The 18,580-nt window shown below is 40.0% G+C and overlaps 1 protein-coding gene across 1 annotated transcript in view; it reads left to right on the top strand.

Annotated features, from left to right (window-relative positions):
* LOC114644521 (cell adhesion molecule DSCAM-like) overlaps positions 1–18,580 on the top strand; it is a 647,203-nt gene that overhangs the window by 292,656 nt on the left and 335,967 nt on the right. The window contains exons 3-4 of the mRNA XM_051922477.1: positions 1,325–1,669; positions 3,885–4,220. Of these exons, the coding sequence (XP_051778437.1) occupies positions 1,325–1,669; positions 3,885–4,220 (681 nt within the window). The remainder of the gene's footprint in view (positions 1–1,324; positions 1,670–3,884; positions 4,221–18,580) is intronic.

The raw sequence follows: 18,580 nt of genomic DNA, 5'->3' as shown, positions 1-18,580 counted from the left end.
AAATTCATTCTCTACTGAGCGGATTTGCTGTTTTTATAGGCTCTCTTGCTATAGATGATGTAATGTCATCTCATTCTTTTGGTAATTCATCCCTGGCTGATTTAACTTGTCCAGGTAAGTCCTTACCTGTTTGGTTTGGTTATGTGTGTGTTGAGTCATGTGATAAAAGACCAGTCTGTCTGGAGTAGGCTTTTTGCTGAAGACATTGTGTCATGTAGCACCAGAAAAGAGGAACTGGAGAGGAAATTAAAAGAATGGAGAAGGGCTTTGAAAGACAGAGAATTGAAGATAAATAGGAAGACAGAATATATGAGGTTTAATGATGATCAGGATTCAGAAGTTAGCCTGTAATGAGAGAGTGTGAGAAGAGTGGATAAATTTAAGTATCTAGGATTAGTGGTAGCCCAAGATGGAAAATTAGATGCAAAAATAACCCATAGAATGCAGTGTGGATGGAACATTTGGAAGAAGGGATCAGGAGTATTTGTATGAGAAGGTTAAAGGTAAGGTTTCTAAGACAGTGATAAGACCAGCTATGGTGTATGGAGCTGAGACATGGGCAGTAAAGGGAGCATAGGGAAAGAAGTTAGATATGGCGGAAATTAGAATGTTGAGGTGAATGTTTGGAGTTACAAAACAGGACAGAATAAGAAATGAGACAATCAGAGGTACATCAAACGTCGGAGAGATATGAAAGGATAGGAAATGATATGATAGGAAAGTGGGTTAAAGTGGTATGAATATGAAATGATGGGAGAATAAATATGTGGGCAAAAGAATGATGGGAATTAAAGTACAAGGGAAGAGGAAGCGAGGGAGGCCACAGCAGAGGTGGACAGATAAAGTATGAGAAGATTTGAAGGAAGAGGGTCTTACTGGGGAGAAGGTGCAGAACTGAGTTGTTTGGAGAATGATGATCAAGCATATTGACCCCACATACAAGTGGGAATGAACAAAGAGGAAGATGAAGGTGAAGAAAAAGAAGAAGCAGCATTGCTGTAAATCATTATACATTTAAGAATTTTAGCCTTAATAATACATTAATCGATTATTTACTTGGATTTTTTATGTATATGTTTAACAAATGTTAATACTATCTTTCATACTTCGTAAGTTATTTTAGACTTGAAGAGAATGTTATTTTATGGTATGAAATAGGTAAGCACTAAAGGTCCTTAGCAGCTCAACTGAGACTTGGCATATTTTAGCATTTTAACTGTGTATTGTAGAGTATGTGGCTAAATGTATCAGTTGCTTGTCCTGCTTATTGTTTTATTCACTTAACCTTTTCTGTGTGGTGATATTTTTATTCCTTTTTCCACAGACCCTGTTACTGTTCCTAATGCTCCAGTAACAGCACTGGTAGGTGAATCTGTCATTCTTCCTTGTCATCTCTCGGCTGAAATCAGTGCTGTTGAGAAGGAGGTCAGATGGTACAAAGTCAGAAATAACAAATCCTCCATTGTACTGAGCTATGTAACCAAGAAAAGCACACTGGAGATACAAAATGAAGAATACAGTGATCGAGTTAATTTTTTCATCCAAGAGATGGAAAAAGGCAATGCATCTCTACAAATAAAGAATACTGCATTTTCTGATGAAGGAGAGTATAAATGCTGCATCATATCAGATAATCTTCATTGTAAAAATGTAAAGCTTCTTGTACCAGGTAATATGATTAAGTACTACCTTTCATTAAGACATGTTGAAAGAACCTGTGTATTGGAAAGGTCTTGATATGTTGTTTGACAGCCATGCCTATTTAGCAGTTATTTGGTGAAGGGGGCTTCCATTGACATTCTCTTATACCGGTTGTAATTAAAAGAGACAGATCATATAAAGAGAGGAACATTCCATTTGACTGGTATGAAATGAAGTGTTTGCTTCATTCAATGGAAATTATTTAGAAGCATCACATACCGTTTACTGTATATCATTACATGTTACAAATACTGTAACTGACTCCCCCCCACCAATAATGCATCTCATGCTCTCAATAAGAAATAGCCAACTGAAAATGAAATTTAAGAAACAACCTGAGTTAAACCTTACATTAGCTGTGACATAGCTGACTATTATTCTGCTACCTTTGACTTAAGTCCCCACATGTATAATATCACCTATATTTCTTTATATTTAAAGGACAATTCACAAAATCAGTTTGCATACTGATTCAATCAGCATTGCAGTTTACTGTTCTTTGTTTTTTGCTTTTAATTTCCTCACAATGGATATACTGTATAAAAGATCATAAGAGTATTATAATTATACAGCTATATGTACCACTGTCCAAAAAGGGAGAGCAGAAATTAAACAAATGTAATAGAGTTGTTCGCAAATACTGCTGTAACTGGAGTGATAATAACAGCTTTGCATATTCAGTTATTTAGGAATAACACTGAAAAAGGCTTCCCAAAGTAAAAAAAGAACAAACTGAGGAGTGCTTGAGTTTAATACATTTTTTACAGTAAATAAAATAATGCATTATTCTGAGGGTATTTACTCTTCCACTTTAGTAGAAGGATTCCAACAGTTTATTGTAAGTTATCACAGCTCATTGTTCTCTAAATAATAATGCTGTTCTTTAAGTAATAATGCCCCATTCAGTGTCACTCCATTAAAACCAATAGTGTTAAAAAATAAATATCCCAAATCATGTGACCCAGAGAAAAAGACATCTGACATCATACTTCACAAAAAATGTTTTGTCCTGGGTGAATTTTTGACAGTTTACAACAAGTCAATGGGGATATAAAATTCTGAGATCAGTTTGTCTTCATAGGCTAATAAGTGACCTTAATAGAATAAAAAATGCTTCTACCAAAATTTAAACTACTATATACTTTTTATTTATCAATGCTATGCCATTGAATGTTATTCTTTTGTTATTTACTTACAAGCTCTAATTTACCAGGAACTCATTTATATTCTTGCTTTGACCTTCTGACAGTATGTGAGACTACACTGTGCAATGATGGTAGTGTGACAACATCAAGTGGCTTCATGTTAAACTGGAACATCTCACACTCCCATAAGCATGTTCTTTATAGGGGTATTGGTAGTAAAGTTTTGTGATGGGTTATAGTGGATAGACAGGCATGCTCTAATACCAGGCAGTAAAACTTTATATGTAAGTAGTAAATCAAGTGACAACAGGATTGAGTCATTTGAGTTATGTCCAATTTTGCCAATTCTTAAGAGTGTAACACCCATGGAATGCAGTTACAAAAAATCTGAAGACATTGAATTCTGTGTCAGTCTACTTTTTCATGTAATGTTAAAATGAACAAATGATTGTCTTATACTATAGGTTATCAAATTGACTCAGATACCTTTTCAGGCTAGCCTGCAATTGTTTCATCCATCCATCCATTATCTAACGCGCTATATCCTAACTACAGGGTCATGGGGGTCTGCTGGAGCCAATCCCAGCCAACACAGGGCACAAGGCAGGAAACAAACCCTGGGCAGGGCGCCAGCCCACCGCAGCAATTGTTTCATGAGACCATTTATTTCATTGCTTGTCTAAGCTGTCCTTTCCCTTAACAATGGTGCAGTATTATTCACATACCCATGTAGTATAGATATGCCTGAGCACAAACTAGAATTAACATGAACTTGTGTGCCTTTTCAAAGCAATGTCTGTTACATTTTACAGAAACATAGTTTTCACAAAAGATTTAATTGTCTACTTAAATATAAAGTATGAGTTAATCTTATTTGTCAGCTTCTTTTTAGAGAAGAGCCAAAGTTTTACCATTTGACCTGATGCTCGAAAAGTCACCCTCTGCTTCACTGTGAACCAAGAAAGCTTAAGTGATTAACATTTTTTGCATTATTTCTCATTTTGTCTATCATTGCTGTTTTTCATCTCTTTCTCACAGTGGGTCTGAATATAACTGAAAATGTTAATGCCATCTTGGGTACAAGTATTATACTCCCTTGCTATCTTGACCCTAAGGTGAGTGCTGAAGATTTGGAGCTGAGATGGCAAAAAGGTGGACTTGCTACTTCAGTCCTTCTTTATAAGAACAAAAAAGTGGTGACAGAGGAGCAACATGAGGACTACAGAGAAAGAGTCCATCTGTATACAGATTTAAGAAAAGGAGATTTGAGTCTGGTAATTGAAGATGTAAGAATTGCAGATGAAGGCAAATACACCTGCTCTGTAAAGGCAGTTACTCAAGAAAATGAAGGACGTTTATACCTTAGTGTTAGTGGTAAGTATGCAACAATATTATCACTTTCTTACAGCAACAGAAACCTGTACTTCTTTACATGTCAATCTAAAGAAAGTTTTTATTTTTCAGTCAGTGCATGAACTGTATCTAATTGAGTGAGTTTCTTTGGTGAGATTCTTACTAACTGTAAACTTTTTCAGTGAGCCAGTAATCCTTAATACTTTGGAGTAATTGACTTTATTCCTTTAAAATTGTTGTTTTCCCTACCAAACCCATGGACATCGAAAGTACTTATGGAAACAACTGCATTTCTCATATGTTATTTCATATGTGTGGTAAAGAACAAACAAAATCAAGTTTCTCATATCTGTGTGTATAGATGGGTTCTTCAAACTACTTTTCGTCGGTATGTACACCTTATGGAAACTGTGATTAATTGAGGGGTTCACACGTTCTTATAAACATGCTAATTCTTATTTACATATTTATTTTCCTATTATCAGCATACAATTCTGTTAGCTATATAGTACATAGAGTTTGTGAATGCAAACTGTGTTTTCTTTGTTTTTTTCCAAAGTTGCTCTGAGGTGAGAAGTTCTGGGTGGGCATAGTAATACTCATAAGCTCCAGGGTGTGTGCTATAGTGTTTACATTTATTTTATTTTATTTTTGGATGAGAAGGTTGCCTTAATGCAACTTCAAATTGCAGAGAATGGAGCATTTAATGTTGTTTGTGTGCATTTACCAAACAAAGTAGCAGTATAGGATTTGTTGTGCAAAAAACAGTACCACCTGCTGACTTTGTAGTCCTACTGGGAGACTTCAGTGCTCATATGGGTAATGACGGAGACAATGGAAGGAGCATGACTGAAAGGACCGATCATCCAGGCCAGACTCTGTGAGGTGCATTGTTAAGTGAGTGTTGGTGTGAGTCATGGATTGTCCACAGTGAATATCCTGTTCAAAAACAAGGTTGCTCAAAAGTGTACCTGGCACTCGAATACCTTGGGCCAAAGGACACATATTGATTGTATAGTTGTGTTGTCTGAGCTCTTAATTGATCAACACTTGGTAGGGAGCTGGTTCTTGTGGATGGAGCCTCTGCTGGACAGATTTGGAGTAGTTGTGAGACCATGCTGGGATTACCAAACTGATGTCACAGGTCAGAATGAATTCAACTCCCTCCTCCAGAAGAGCTTATCTTGTGTAGTGGAAGTAGCTACAAGGAGACATGGTAAATATGTTATTTGTGCTTGTCATGGCTGCAACCCTAGGACCTATTGGTAGACCTCAGTTGTAGGGAAGCTGTCAGTTTTTAGAAAAAGGTCTTCTATACAATGTTAACAGAGTGGATTCTAGTTTTCACTGAGGGATACTTGTATGATAAAATGGTGGCTGAAGTAAAAGTCTATTGAATGCAGTTTGGCAAATACCCTGAAAAGTTATTGTTTTGGATCCCCATCAAAGACATTCGGGTACACCATTTGACAACTCAGAAAGTGTATAGAAACATTTACTTCATCTAAAGATGTTTTCAAGAGGACTTTTAGAACTGTTATACTTGATGGATATGTCCAACGTAGAAGAGGCTTGGCCAAAAGCATTGTTTGGGCTGTCTGTTGTTGAGATTGCTAAGAATGATTAAAATTATAATGGGGGAAAATAGGCAGGAATGGATGAAATCTTACTGGAAGTGCTTAAAGCGCTGTATATTATGGGTATGGTTTGGCTAACACAGCCATTTAGTGTTGTCTGAAAGGTGACGACATCACCTTGGGACAGGCAGACTGTGGTGGGGGTCCCCAATTTTGTAAAAAGGGAAAAAGATTGTGTGCTCTAGCTAGCAAAGGTTCACACTCCACAACCTTCCTAAGAAGGCCTAGTAAAAAAGAACAGTACATATTCTGTCCTAGCCTTCAAACAGTTGGCTAACTCTTTACCATTGATATGTAATGCATCATGAAAATTTGGCAATCCTGTGCTTTTTCATTTGAAAAAATCTTATAACACTGTATATAGGAGTTTGTGCTATTACCAAAAATTTATATCACAGTATATTTAAAAATGCTAATGTCTTCTGTATATTTTGTGTCAAGGTGTATGAGCATTTGTATATACTTTTCATACTTAAACTAATTTACTGTTTAAATTAAATTCCGGTTTTGAGGAAAACCGAATTTCATAGGTTAACAGTGGCTTATTCTAAGGTGATGTCTTTTTCACTTTCCATAAAGAGATTCTACAATGTATACCATCCATCCATCCATTCTCCAACCTGCTGAATCCAAACACAGGGTCACGGGGGTCTGCTGGAGCCAATCCCAGCCAACACAGGGCACAAGGCAGGAACCAATCCCGGGCAGGGTGCCAACCCACCGCAGGACACTACAATGTATACATTGAGCAAAATGATAAATTAGAACAGAACAATAAATAAACAAAGCAATTTATTGTGTTTGCCTTATATTTATACTTGAACACAGTATATGCTATACAATAAAAAATTAAATAAGATATAGAATAAAAATTAAGTATTAAATTCCAAGTTCCTTTTGGGCTCCAATGAACATCAAGCAAACCTAACCGGACTTTAATGTTGTCTTTCAAAGGCCAATCTTTGTGCATTCTGTTTGCAAACAGTTTACTATTACTTCCGGTTTGAGTGAACGCTGGCGGGACTGGTCGCCGCTGCTCGCAGGTAACTAGACTATGTGATTTTGTGGGTATTTTTGTTTTTGCCATTTTGTTGACATCTCTGCGTGGCTGTATATGCTGTGTATGCATTTAGCTTCAGCCTAACCTCCGTTTCGTTTGAAACTTACCAGCTTATTCTCTGGACGTCTGAGCTGCCTGTGGCCTCCTCACCTACAATGTGGACTGGTAGGATAATCGCCTGGTTAATGCTTGTTTGGAGTCTTCTGTCGCTCGTTATCTAACCTGCGACTGGCCTCCTCCAGTATCCAGCTGCTGAGCTTCTTCGACTGTGTCTTCTCCAGTCTGTGCCTCTGCTGTCGGTGCTGTATTTCGACCTGGACGTCATACTTCTCCCTCGTCAGAGATACATCCACCGTGGGTCCCGCCGTAGATTCCGAACGGACATCTCGAAAGGAATTAACTCTTTTTGGTCTGATTTTCGGCACCCTCCACACAACACAGATAGGAACGCTGACCATAGCGTGTTGGCCAGCTTAGCTCGGTCGACTAACACCACTGTCAAATGCGACAGCAACATTGTCAGCTTTGGTCTACTGAACATCCACTCACTCACGAGCAAGGGACATCTCATTCAGGATCTCCTCATTGACCGTAAGTTTGACTTTCTCTGTTTAACTGAGACTTGGCAGCAACCTCAAGACTTTTCACAACTTAATGAATGCACCCCCCCGGGGTTTGTTTACACTTGTCAATCCCGTGCCTCTGGCCGTGGAGGAGGTGTCGCGATTATTTATCGCGAGAAGTGGAAAGTCCTGCCGTTGTCTGCTCCTGCTGTTAGCTCTTTTGAATCGACTGTGTGTCAACTGTCTGGCCCAGTTCCTACCATCATTGCAACTGTCTACCGTCCTCCTAAGTCAAACAACAATTTTTTGAACGATCTTGTTACCTTCCTTACTCATTTATCTGTAATTACTCCAAATATAATTCTGCTGGGGGATTTTAATATACATCTGGACAATATCAATATCCCTCTCACTAGAGACTTTTTATCTTGCCTGGAGAGTTTTGGATACCAGCAGCACACTGATGTTCCTACCCATTGTAAAGGACATATCTTGGACCTGATCTGCTGCTCTGGTGTTGTTCCTTTTGATCTCACAGCAGATGAACTCACTATAACCGACCATTTTCTTCTTTCATTCAATGCCAAACTTACCTTTTCTGTTCCTAAGCTTCCACGTCTCATAGCTTTTCGCAACATTAAGAATATTAACTTGAATTTGCTGTCTTCTAGAATTGATTCCCAAATGGACTATTATAATTTATCCACTCCCATAGAACTGGTCTCATATTATAACACTTGTCTTAATGGTATTCTTAATTCTCTGGCTCTGCTAAAAACCCGTTCTGTTTCTTTTTCTTTTTCTGCCCCTTGGTTTACGCCTGAACTTTGGCTTCTGAAAGCTAAGGGCAGGCAACTTGAAAGGTTGTTTAAAAAATTCGAACTCTTTGTCCACAAAGAGATGTATAAAAATCATCTTCTCTATTATAAGGATTGTATAGCTCAAACCAAATCTAATTATTACACTCAGTTAATTACTCGTAATACAGGTAACACCAAGACTTTGTTTTCTTTACTTAATAATGTTACACAACCTCCAGACTCTTTACCATCTCACCTTTATTCAACTGCTTTCTGTAATTCTCTTATGTCTTTTTTCAACGAGAAAATCCAAAAGATACATCAGCACCTTGGTCCAGATCCTCTCTGTATTCCTTCTGAACTACACTCGCCTATTCACTCTTTCTCTTCTTTCCAGCTTCCCACTTCCTCTGATATCTCAGATCTCATCTGCAAATCCAAGTCGTCTACTTGTCAGCTGGACCCCCTGCCTACAGTTCTGGTTAAAGCCTGCCTCCCCTCTCTAGTCCCTCTCATTTCTGCCATCATTCACTCTTCTCTTACTACTGGTATTATTCCCTCATCTTTTAAAACTGCTGCTATAACCCCAATACTAAAAAAACCTGGTGCTGATCCTACTAATTTCAATAATTTTCGCCCCATTTCTAACTTGCCCTTTATCTCCAAAATTCTTGAAAAAATAGTAGCTATCCAACTTCACACCCATTTATCTCACAATAATCTATATGAAAAGTTCCAGTCTGGTTTTCACCCCCTTCATAGTACAGAAACGGCACTTGTTAAAATTACTAATGACCTCCTTATGGCTGCTGATTCTGGTCTAATCACTGTTCTCATCCTCCTTGATCTGAGTGCGGCCTTTGATACTATTTGTCATACCACTCTCCTTAATAGATTATCTTTGAATGGCATTACTCACACTCCACTTGATTGGTTTAGATCCTACCTCTTAGGCCACACTCAGTTCATACAACTTAAAACCTTCACATCCCAACCCACCGCTGTTACTTCTGGTGTGCCCCAGGGCTCTGTCCTGGGGCCTCTTCTTTTTATTATTTACCTTCTTCCCCTTGGCAATATTTTTCGCAAATATAACATTAATTTTCACTGTTATGCTGATGACACCCAGCTCTACCTTGCTGGTAATCCCACCTCCTCTTTTCCACCACCCTCGCTTATTGACTGCATTGCTGAAATTAAATCCTGGTTCTCTTCGAATTTTCTTAAATTAAACAGTGACAAAACTGAGGTTCTCCTCATTGGTTCAAAATCATCATTATCCAAAACCAATAATCTTTCTCTTATTATTGATAACTCTGTTGTTTCCCCATCATCTCAGGTCAAGAGTCTGGGTGTCATCCTCGACAGTACTCTATCTTTCCAGTGTCACATTAATAACATCACCCGGTCTGCTTACTTCCACCTACGTAATATTAATCGCATTCGCCCCTCCCTCACTCCTCATACTACTGCCATTCTTGTTCATAGTCTTGTCACTTCTCGGCTGGACTACTGCAATTCACTCCTCTTTGGTCTCCCTAATAAATCTCTTCATAAGCTTCAGTTAGTCCAGAATTCTGCAGCACGTATCATCACTCAAATCCCATCTATTCACCATATTACTCCGGTCTTGCAGCAGCTTCATTGGCTCCCGATCAAGTTTCATATTGATTTTAAGATTCTACTATTAACATTTAAGGCCATCCATAACCTCGCCCCTCCATATCTGTCTGACCTTCTTCATGTTGCCATTCCATCCCGTAACCTTAGATCCTCTTCCTCCACCCATCTGACTGTCCCTCCCGCCCGTCTAACCACCATGGGGAGCAGAACTTTCAGCCGTTCTGCTCCCAAGCTCTGGAATTCATTGCCTGCGGATCTCCGAAATATCAAATCATATTCATCCTTCAAATGTAAACTTAAAACACATCTGTTTAAAATGGCTTTTTCTTTTTCCTCCTGATTATAATGGTTTTGTTTGGTTTTAATTTCTAGATTTTCTGATGTTTTAAGTTTTTTATAATTGTGTCTTTTATTTAATTAATTATTTATTTATTTATTGTTTGTTCGATGTCCTTGAGTTCCCTGAAAGGCGCCTTGTATAAATAAAATGTATTATTATTATTATTAATCTCTTTGTGAATATTACATACCAGGAAAACCAAACAGTCTACAGTCTTCAGTGCAGATTGTGACAGCAGACAATGTTTCCACCAGTGTTGATGGCCCTCTGTGAAATGGCACTGGTGGCAGAAGTGTACAAGAAATTCCTAGCCAGCATGACTACACATAGAAAATGTGTTTCATGATGTCACCACCACTTTAAGGGGTCTATGTCAGTGTCTAAGTCCAGGCGTTACGTGTAGCTTATTGGCCCCACTTGAATAGTCTGTTCTTTTTTGGAAGATGCTATGCTCAACTCTGTACTGCTCTGCTTTTTTTAAAAGCTAGCCAAATTCTTCCTTCTTTTTACCATTGGTTCCATAACTGCTGTAGTTTCTGGGAGAGAGGATGATGCAGTTGATATGTCTGTCATGCTGTTCAACCAGCTGATGTTTGATCTCTTCTGCTGCTTTAATTATTCTGTTGTCCAACTTTTCATTCTTGATGCAGGTTGTTTTAAATAGGGGATCATCCAGGGATGCCATGTATATAAGGTGCTGTGTGAAAGGATTGGAGAATTTTTCATTCATTTCATTTCAAGCTGATTCTACATGGAAGTGCGTCCAGTTGCTCTTGGTTCCCAGTCCTGATGGTTCCCAGTGCACCTATGACTACTAGAGCCACTCTTGTCCTCGTGTTCTGCTGTGTCTGATTTCGACTTCTAGGTCTTTATATTTGGTGATCTTTTCTGCCTCCTTGCTCAGGACATTGTTGTCATATGGGATTGCCACATTGATGAAGACACACAACTTGTTCTTCTTGTCATGGAACACAAAGTCTGGCTTATTGGCGGTGATGGTACGGTTTGTGGGAATAGCCTTGTTCCATAAGATGACATAGTCTATGGTGTCAACGACCGCATCTGGTATATGCTTGTGCCTCTTGTCTGTCATCGCAACACCCAGCTGTTGGCATAATGCCCAGTGCAGGAACATACTGCCTTTGTTGTGACTTCGAGGCCAGTACACGGCATTCAGACACTATTTGGCAGATAGTCTCTTCAGGTTCACCACACAGATGGCTGTGACGAGGCTTTTGGTTTCCCACTTGAGACCTGCACTTCAAAGCCATGAACTGGCCCTGCAATAGCTTCTCTTTGTTGTACTGCATCCTGGCCTCCATGATCTTGGACTTGAGTAATTGCTTGGTTTTATCGCCTAGTGGCCTTGAGCAGCCTATACCTTTTCTTTTTATCTAATGGCCTCTCTTCACAATGGACTCATGCTTGAGCAGTGCTTGGTGGTGTTTGAGCAGCAGTTGCAGCAGCTATACCCACTAGTCCGCTCAAGATTTTCACACAGACCTCCTTCGCTATCTCGAGCTCTAAAAGTCCTCGGCGTCCTTGGCATTTTGAGATGTAGAGATACTCTATGTCTGCCTTTGGATACAGAAGGCTGTGCATTGGGAGGCATGTTCTGCTCTTTCGATCCATGTTCTTTAACTTCCTAAACAACCTCTACACAGTATGATGCCAAAGATCTTATTCTGTAAATTGAGCTCTGCCTTGAGGAAAAGTTGCACTTAACAATAGTATTCCTTAGTGGTCTTGGATTTCATCAGCTTGTGTTTGATGTCGTCATTGTAGTCAACTAAAAGGTACTTTTATGCCTCACTTGCTTCTAGGATCTTGATTGTCTCTTTGTTGTTCTTCACTACATCAGGAGCTGCTACAAGCTTGCTACTTTGGTACATTTGTCAAAGCTGAACTCCATCCATATGTTGTCATTGAACCACTTGAACAGGGCCAGTTCCCGTGTTTATTTCGTCATCACTTCATGGATAGAGCTTCAGGTCATCCATATACAGCAAGATGCTGATTCACTGGCCTGTCTCAATTTCATATCATGGCAGTGTAAAAAAGCAGAAGAGACAGGGAGTCACCTTGGAAAATTCCTCGCTTGATGTGCATTTCGTCTGTCTGGATGGAACCAGATTCATCCTGGTTCGCCATGTTCTTTGTGCACTCTTCAAGAACCAGGTGATTATTGGACTGACTCGGTAGAGTTTCAAACTGTGCAGGATCCAGCTGCATGGCAGACTATCAATGGCCTTCTTGTAGTCTATCTAGGCCCTGCTCAGATGCTTCCGATTGCTCTTCACATGTCTAATCACAATCTTGTTGATGAGTAGTTGGTCCTTGCATCTTCAGCTTGCTCGATGGCAACCTTTCTGCTTCTCTGGGAGCATAATGTTGCTGAGCAAGTGATTGTAGAGCCTTTATGCATTGAATGCAGTGAGCACTTTGTTGGTAGGCATGTGACTGTGCGGTAGTTCTTTGGATCCTTGCTGCTCTTACCCTTAAATAGTAAGACCGTAATACCCTTGGTCATCAAGTCAGGCATCAGACAAGGTTCATGGAATCACTTCGTTCAGTGCTCTCATTAGTTGACTTTGGACAGCCGTAAATGTCTTAAGCCAGAGGTTCTGGAGTTTGTTCAGACCAGGTGCCTTCCAGTTATCGCGTCAACAACTTTACTGACTTGGAACTGGCACCACTGCTATTCTGACATGTTTTTGTATTAAGTGGCCTCATGTTGAATCCATAGAGCATTCTTTTTATGTTCTTTCTCTTCTGACTGGATCCCTCTCCAGACGTTTGTCCTTATCTGGTGACTCGTGAAGCACAGTCTACTTCTTGTTTAGCTGTCAACACAGGAGCTTGATGTAGACTACAATGAGCTTGTTCAGGTGGTAATGTTTAAAGTATTATTATAAATTCTTCTTCTTATTATTATTATTATTACCATGGACCACAGATCATATCTGCACATATATACTGTATGTCATTATGTAACTTGTTTATTTTCTATTAGCAGCAGTCCTATCTAATAACATCTTAAAACATTTTCATTGCTTGTTTGAACATTCATCCTAGAGAGTAAACATTTTAGTATAAACGATGCAAAGATTTATGCACAGCACCTGGTAGCCAATGTTTTCTATGTCTACTAGTTTTCTCAAATTTGATGAGCAGTGTACTCCTAGATTTTCAAAATCTGAGGCCCGTCACAATAAGTGAGCCTAGCAACTCCATGCTGAAACATCTAATCAGAGAACCATTGGTTGTACCCTCCCCACTCTGGAACAAATCTACACCTCCCGATGCTGCAAAAAAGCAATAGACTTTTCACAGGATTCATCACATCCCGGTCATTGCCTCTTCCAGCTTTTGCCATCGAGCAATAAAAACCAGGACAACCTGCCTTAAAAACAGCTTTTATCCCAAAGCAATCATGGCCCTGAACTCAGAATAAAACTGCTCCATATCATTCTCCCAATATGCAATATAGACCTTAAGTCAACCAGTGCAATTTGTATATATAACAAGTGCAATTTATATATTTTGTAAAGTACTTTTATTACTATTCGGTTTGTTATCATTTTCTCTCTTCTTGTCTTTTTAACTCTTATGCCTCACACTAAGTCGACTGTACCTTCAATTTCGTTGTTCCTTTGTTAAAGTGACAATGACAATAAAGATCTATCTATCTATCTATCTATCTATCTATCTATCTATCTATCTATCTATCTATCTATCTATCTATCTATCTATCTATCTATCTATCTATCTATCTATCTATCTATCTATCTATCTATCATGATTGATGACTCAGGCGCCTCCGCGAGTGGCAGCCTTTCCAGCAGCTCTGTGTATTACTTTATCTTTTTACCTTTTTTCTGTATTTTTCTCTATTTCACTGTCAACTCCTACCACTTTCTTTTATGTGGACTAGTTCCCTGGACACTTTTTACACTTTTTTACTACTCTTTACTACTTGGAAATGGATTTTTACACGCCGAGACTCGTCTATTCAAGTAGTCAACCTCAAGTGCTGAGAACAAATGCCTGAGCCGGTGTGGTCCCCTATTTACCTGACGAGATAAGAAGGTCGTATCATGGCAGCAGAACCTGCGCTAAGATAAAAGCCAAGCATCTAGAGAGAAAGTGGCGATACAAACCTTCGGTGCCTTCTGTGATCCTGGGAAATGTGAACTCGCTACCAAATAAGATCGACGAACTGGCTGCGCTAGTGAAAAATGTCAGGACCTACAGAGAATGCAGTTTGTTGTGTTTTATTGAAATGTGGCTAACAACTAACATCCCAGATGCTAACGTGGAGCTTCCCGGGTTTAGCACAGTTAGAGCGGACAGAGACGCAAGTACCTGCGGGAAGCACAAAGGAGGTGGACTCGCACTCTATGTCAATACAAGGTTGTGAAACTCTGGACATGTTAACATCAAAGTCTCTACTTGCTGCAGGGACATCAAACTGTTGGCCCCTATGGTAAACATTAACATTATTCAAAGTTATTGTCTGTTTTTACCTGCATTTTTATTACTCTTTAATTTAATATTGTTTTTTGTATCAGTATGCTGCTGCTGGAGAATGTGGGATTAATAAAGTATCTATCTATCTATCTATCTATCTATCTATCTATCTATCTATCTATCTATCTATCTATCTATCTATCTATCTATCTATCTATCTATCTATCTATCTATCTATCTATCTATCTATCTATCTATCTATCTATCTATCTATCTATCTATCTATCTATCTATCTATCTATCTATCTATCTATCTATCTATCTATCTATCTATCTATCTATCTATCTATCTATCTATCTATCTATCTATCTATCTATCTATCTATCTATCTATCTATCTATCTATCTATCTATCTATCTATCTATCTATCTATCTATCTATCTGGACATGTTAACGTTAAAATCTTCTCTTGCCACAGGGACATCGAACTGTTGGCCGCAAGTTTGCGTCCCTATTACTTGCCCAGAGAGTTTGGAAATGTCATTGTTATTATTGTTTACATCCCTCCTCGGGCGGATGTGGAGACAGCGAGTGACATCATCCACTCAGCTGTTGCTAAACTGCAAACGCAGCACCCCGAGGCACTTGTGCTAATTGCTGGAGACCTGGAGACTTTAACCATGTGACGCTGGACAAAACATTACCTGTCTTCTCCCAGTATGTGGATTGTAACACCCAGGGAAATAAGACTATTGACTTACTGTATGCAAACGTTAAAGACGCATACAGCGCCACCCCGCTGCCTGCGCTTGGGAAAGCAGATCATAACCTGGTTCTGCTTCAGCCTCACTACAAACCAAGAGTGAGGGTCCTACCTACAACCACACGCTCATTCAGGAAGTGGTCCCCTGAGGCAGAGCAGGCTCTGAGAGACTGCTTTGGAACTACGGACTGGGATATCCTGCAGGGGTCACATAGTGAGAACATTGAGGAGGTTGTTGACTGCACTACTGACTACATCAACTTCTGTATGGACATTGTAGTTCCAGTAAGAACAGTACGCTGCTATGCTAACAACAAGCCATGGATTACAAGTGACATCAAGGGCCTTTTGAACCAGAAGAAAAGGGCTTTTAAAGGCGGTGATCAGCATGAGCTCAAGCATGTGCAGAAGGAACTCCAAGTCCAGCTCAGGGCAGCGAAGGAGCAGTACAGGAGAAAGCTGGAGCAGAAGTTGCAGAACAACAGCATGAAGGAAGTGTGGGATGGGATGAAGATCATCACTGGCTGTAGCTCGAAGCGTGGTGCCACCATCGAGAGAGATGTGGAGAGAGCAAACCAGATGAACAACTTTTTTAACAGGTTTGACCACCCTAACCCACTCTCACCTCAGAGTACTGCACCCTCCAACCATCCTTTTGCTGATACCAGCACAGGGCAGAGTTTCCCCCAACCCACAATTACAGCAGCCCAGGTGAGCAGAGAGCTGAGGCGACTTTGTGCCAGCAAAGCAGTGGGTCCAGATGGAGTATCGCCACGACTGCTGAAGGCCTGTGCGTTGTAGCTGGGGAGTCCTCTACAGCGCATCTTCAACCTGAGCCTGGAACAGGGGAGAGTCCCGAGGCTTTGGAAAACATCTTGCATCAGCCCCGTCCCAAAGATATCACGTCCTAGTGAGCTGAATGACTTTTGGCCTGTCGCTCTGATGTCACATGTGATGAAGACCATGGAGCGGCTGCTGCTTCACCACCTAAGGCTACAGGTCCGCCACGCCCTCGACCCTCTGCAGTTCGCATACCAGGAGAAGGTGGGATTGGAGGATGCCATCATCTACATGCTACACAGATCCCTCTCCCACTTGGACAGAGGCAGTGGTGATGTAAGAATTATGTTTCTAGACTTCTCTAACGCCTTCATCACCATCCAACCTATGCTCCTTAGGGACAAGCTGACAGAGATGGGAGTAGATTCATACCTGGTGGCATGGATCGTGGACTATCTTACAGACAGACCTCAGTATGTGCGTCTCGGGAACTGCAGGTCTGACATTGTGGTCAGCAACACAGAAGCGCCGCAGGGGACTGTACTTTCTCCGGTCCTGTTCAGCCTATATACATCGGACTTCCAATACAACTCGGAGTCCTGCCACGTGCAAAAGTTCGCTGACGACACTGCTATCGTGGGCTGCATCAAGAATGGGTAGGAAGAGAAGTATAGGAACTTAATCAAGGACTTTTTTAATTGGTACGACTTAAACCACCTACAACTGAACACCAGCAAAACCAAGGAGCTGGTGGTGGATTTTAGGAGGACCAGGCCCCTCATGGACCCCGTGATCATCAGAGGTGACTGTGTGCAGATGGTGCAGACCTATAAATACCTGGGAGTGCAGCTGGATGATAAATTGGACTGGACTGCCAATACTGACGCTCTGTGTAAGAAAGGACAGTGCCAGTTATACTTCCTTAGAAGGCTGGTGTCCTTCAACATCTGCAATAAGATGCTGCAGATGTTCTATCAGACGGTTGTGGCGAGCGCCCTCTTCTATGCAGTGGTGTGCTGGGGAAGCAGCATAAAGAAGAGGGACGCCTCACGCCTGGACAAACTGGTGAGGAAGGCAGGCTCTATTGTAGGCACGGAGCTGGACAGTTTGACATCCGTGGCAGAGCGACAGGCACTGAGCAGGCTCCTATCAACTATGGAGAATCCACTGCATCCACTAAACAGTATCATCTCCAGACAGAGGAGCAGCTTCAGCGACAGACTGCTGTCACTGTCTTGCTCCACTGACAGACTGAGGAGATCATTCCTCCCGGGGGGGTAAACGTTAAAATTATACAAAGTTATTGTCTGTCTGTATACCTGCATTGTTATCGGCATTGTTATCACTCTTTAATTTAATATTGTTCTTTATCAGTATGCTGCTGCTGGAGTATGTGAATTTCCCCTTGGGATTAATAAAGTATCTATCTATCTATCTATCTATCTATCTATCTATCTATCTATCTATCTATCTATCTATCTATCTATCTATCTATCTATCTATCTATCTATCTATCTATCTATCTATCTATCTATCTATCTATCTATCTATCTATCTATCGTTACCACCTAAAATTCATGACATTATGTTAAGTGAGAACAGCAGTGTAGATTGTCTCGTAAAGTGACATATTTGTTCAAAGAATGTAGCATTTTTTTCACTGGTATCTTCTGTTGTAGTGTCATTAATACTGTTGTTTCTCAACAATCTCATGTGCACCTCTGCTGTCACTTGTGAACCACCACTAAGAGCAAGTCATGTTTGTTGTCATGTTTACATGGAACATAATGTACTGTACATAGTGTAATGCAACCCATCTTACAGTTATATATACAACAACTGTCTTTAAGTAGAACATTAAAGCTTGCCTTTTAAAATGTTACCTAGGAACAGTAGTGTGCTCATGGCTGGTGATATAAGTATATTCAAGCTGTAACACTATCCAGATGGTAACTAACTGATATTCTAAGTTCTAAGTAAGCTATTCTAGGTAACATAGAAGATTTCTCTATGTGATTTAACATTTTTCTATATGGCATTATAGGTCAAAAAATATAGAGATTATGTGAGATTCTAGCATCTTCTGCCCAATGATTTTAACTCCCTCTCTGAAAACGTTGCACAAAAAAAAAAATCACCAATGCATCTTTTAGAGCATTTTAACATCATCTGTTGCAACCCAGGTAGTCGACAAAATGATTAGGATAAATTCACATTATTTGTGTTTAGATTACAATATATTGCTAAATAGCTACAAAATATAACAATGACAATATAAGAACACTAGTCATTTAGCCCGTTACAATAACGGGCGCTACAACAGTGGTGCATAAACATTAGTAGG

Source organism: Erpetoichthys calabaricus, chromosome 2 (genome assembly GCF_900747795.2).
Source record: "Erpetoichthys calabaricus chromosome 2, fErpCal1.3, whole genome shotgun sequence".
In the NCBI taxonomy this organism is placed as follows: domain Eukaryota; kingdom Metazoa; phylum Chordata; class Cladistia; order Polypteriformes; family Polypteridae; genus Erpetoichthys; species Erpetoichthys calabaricus.
Note: the sequence above shows the minus strand (reverse complement) of the source record. Positions and strands in the feature narration are given on the sequence as shown.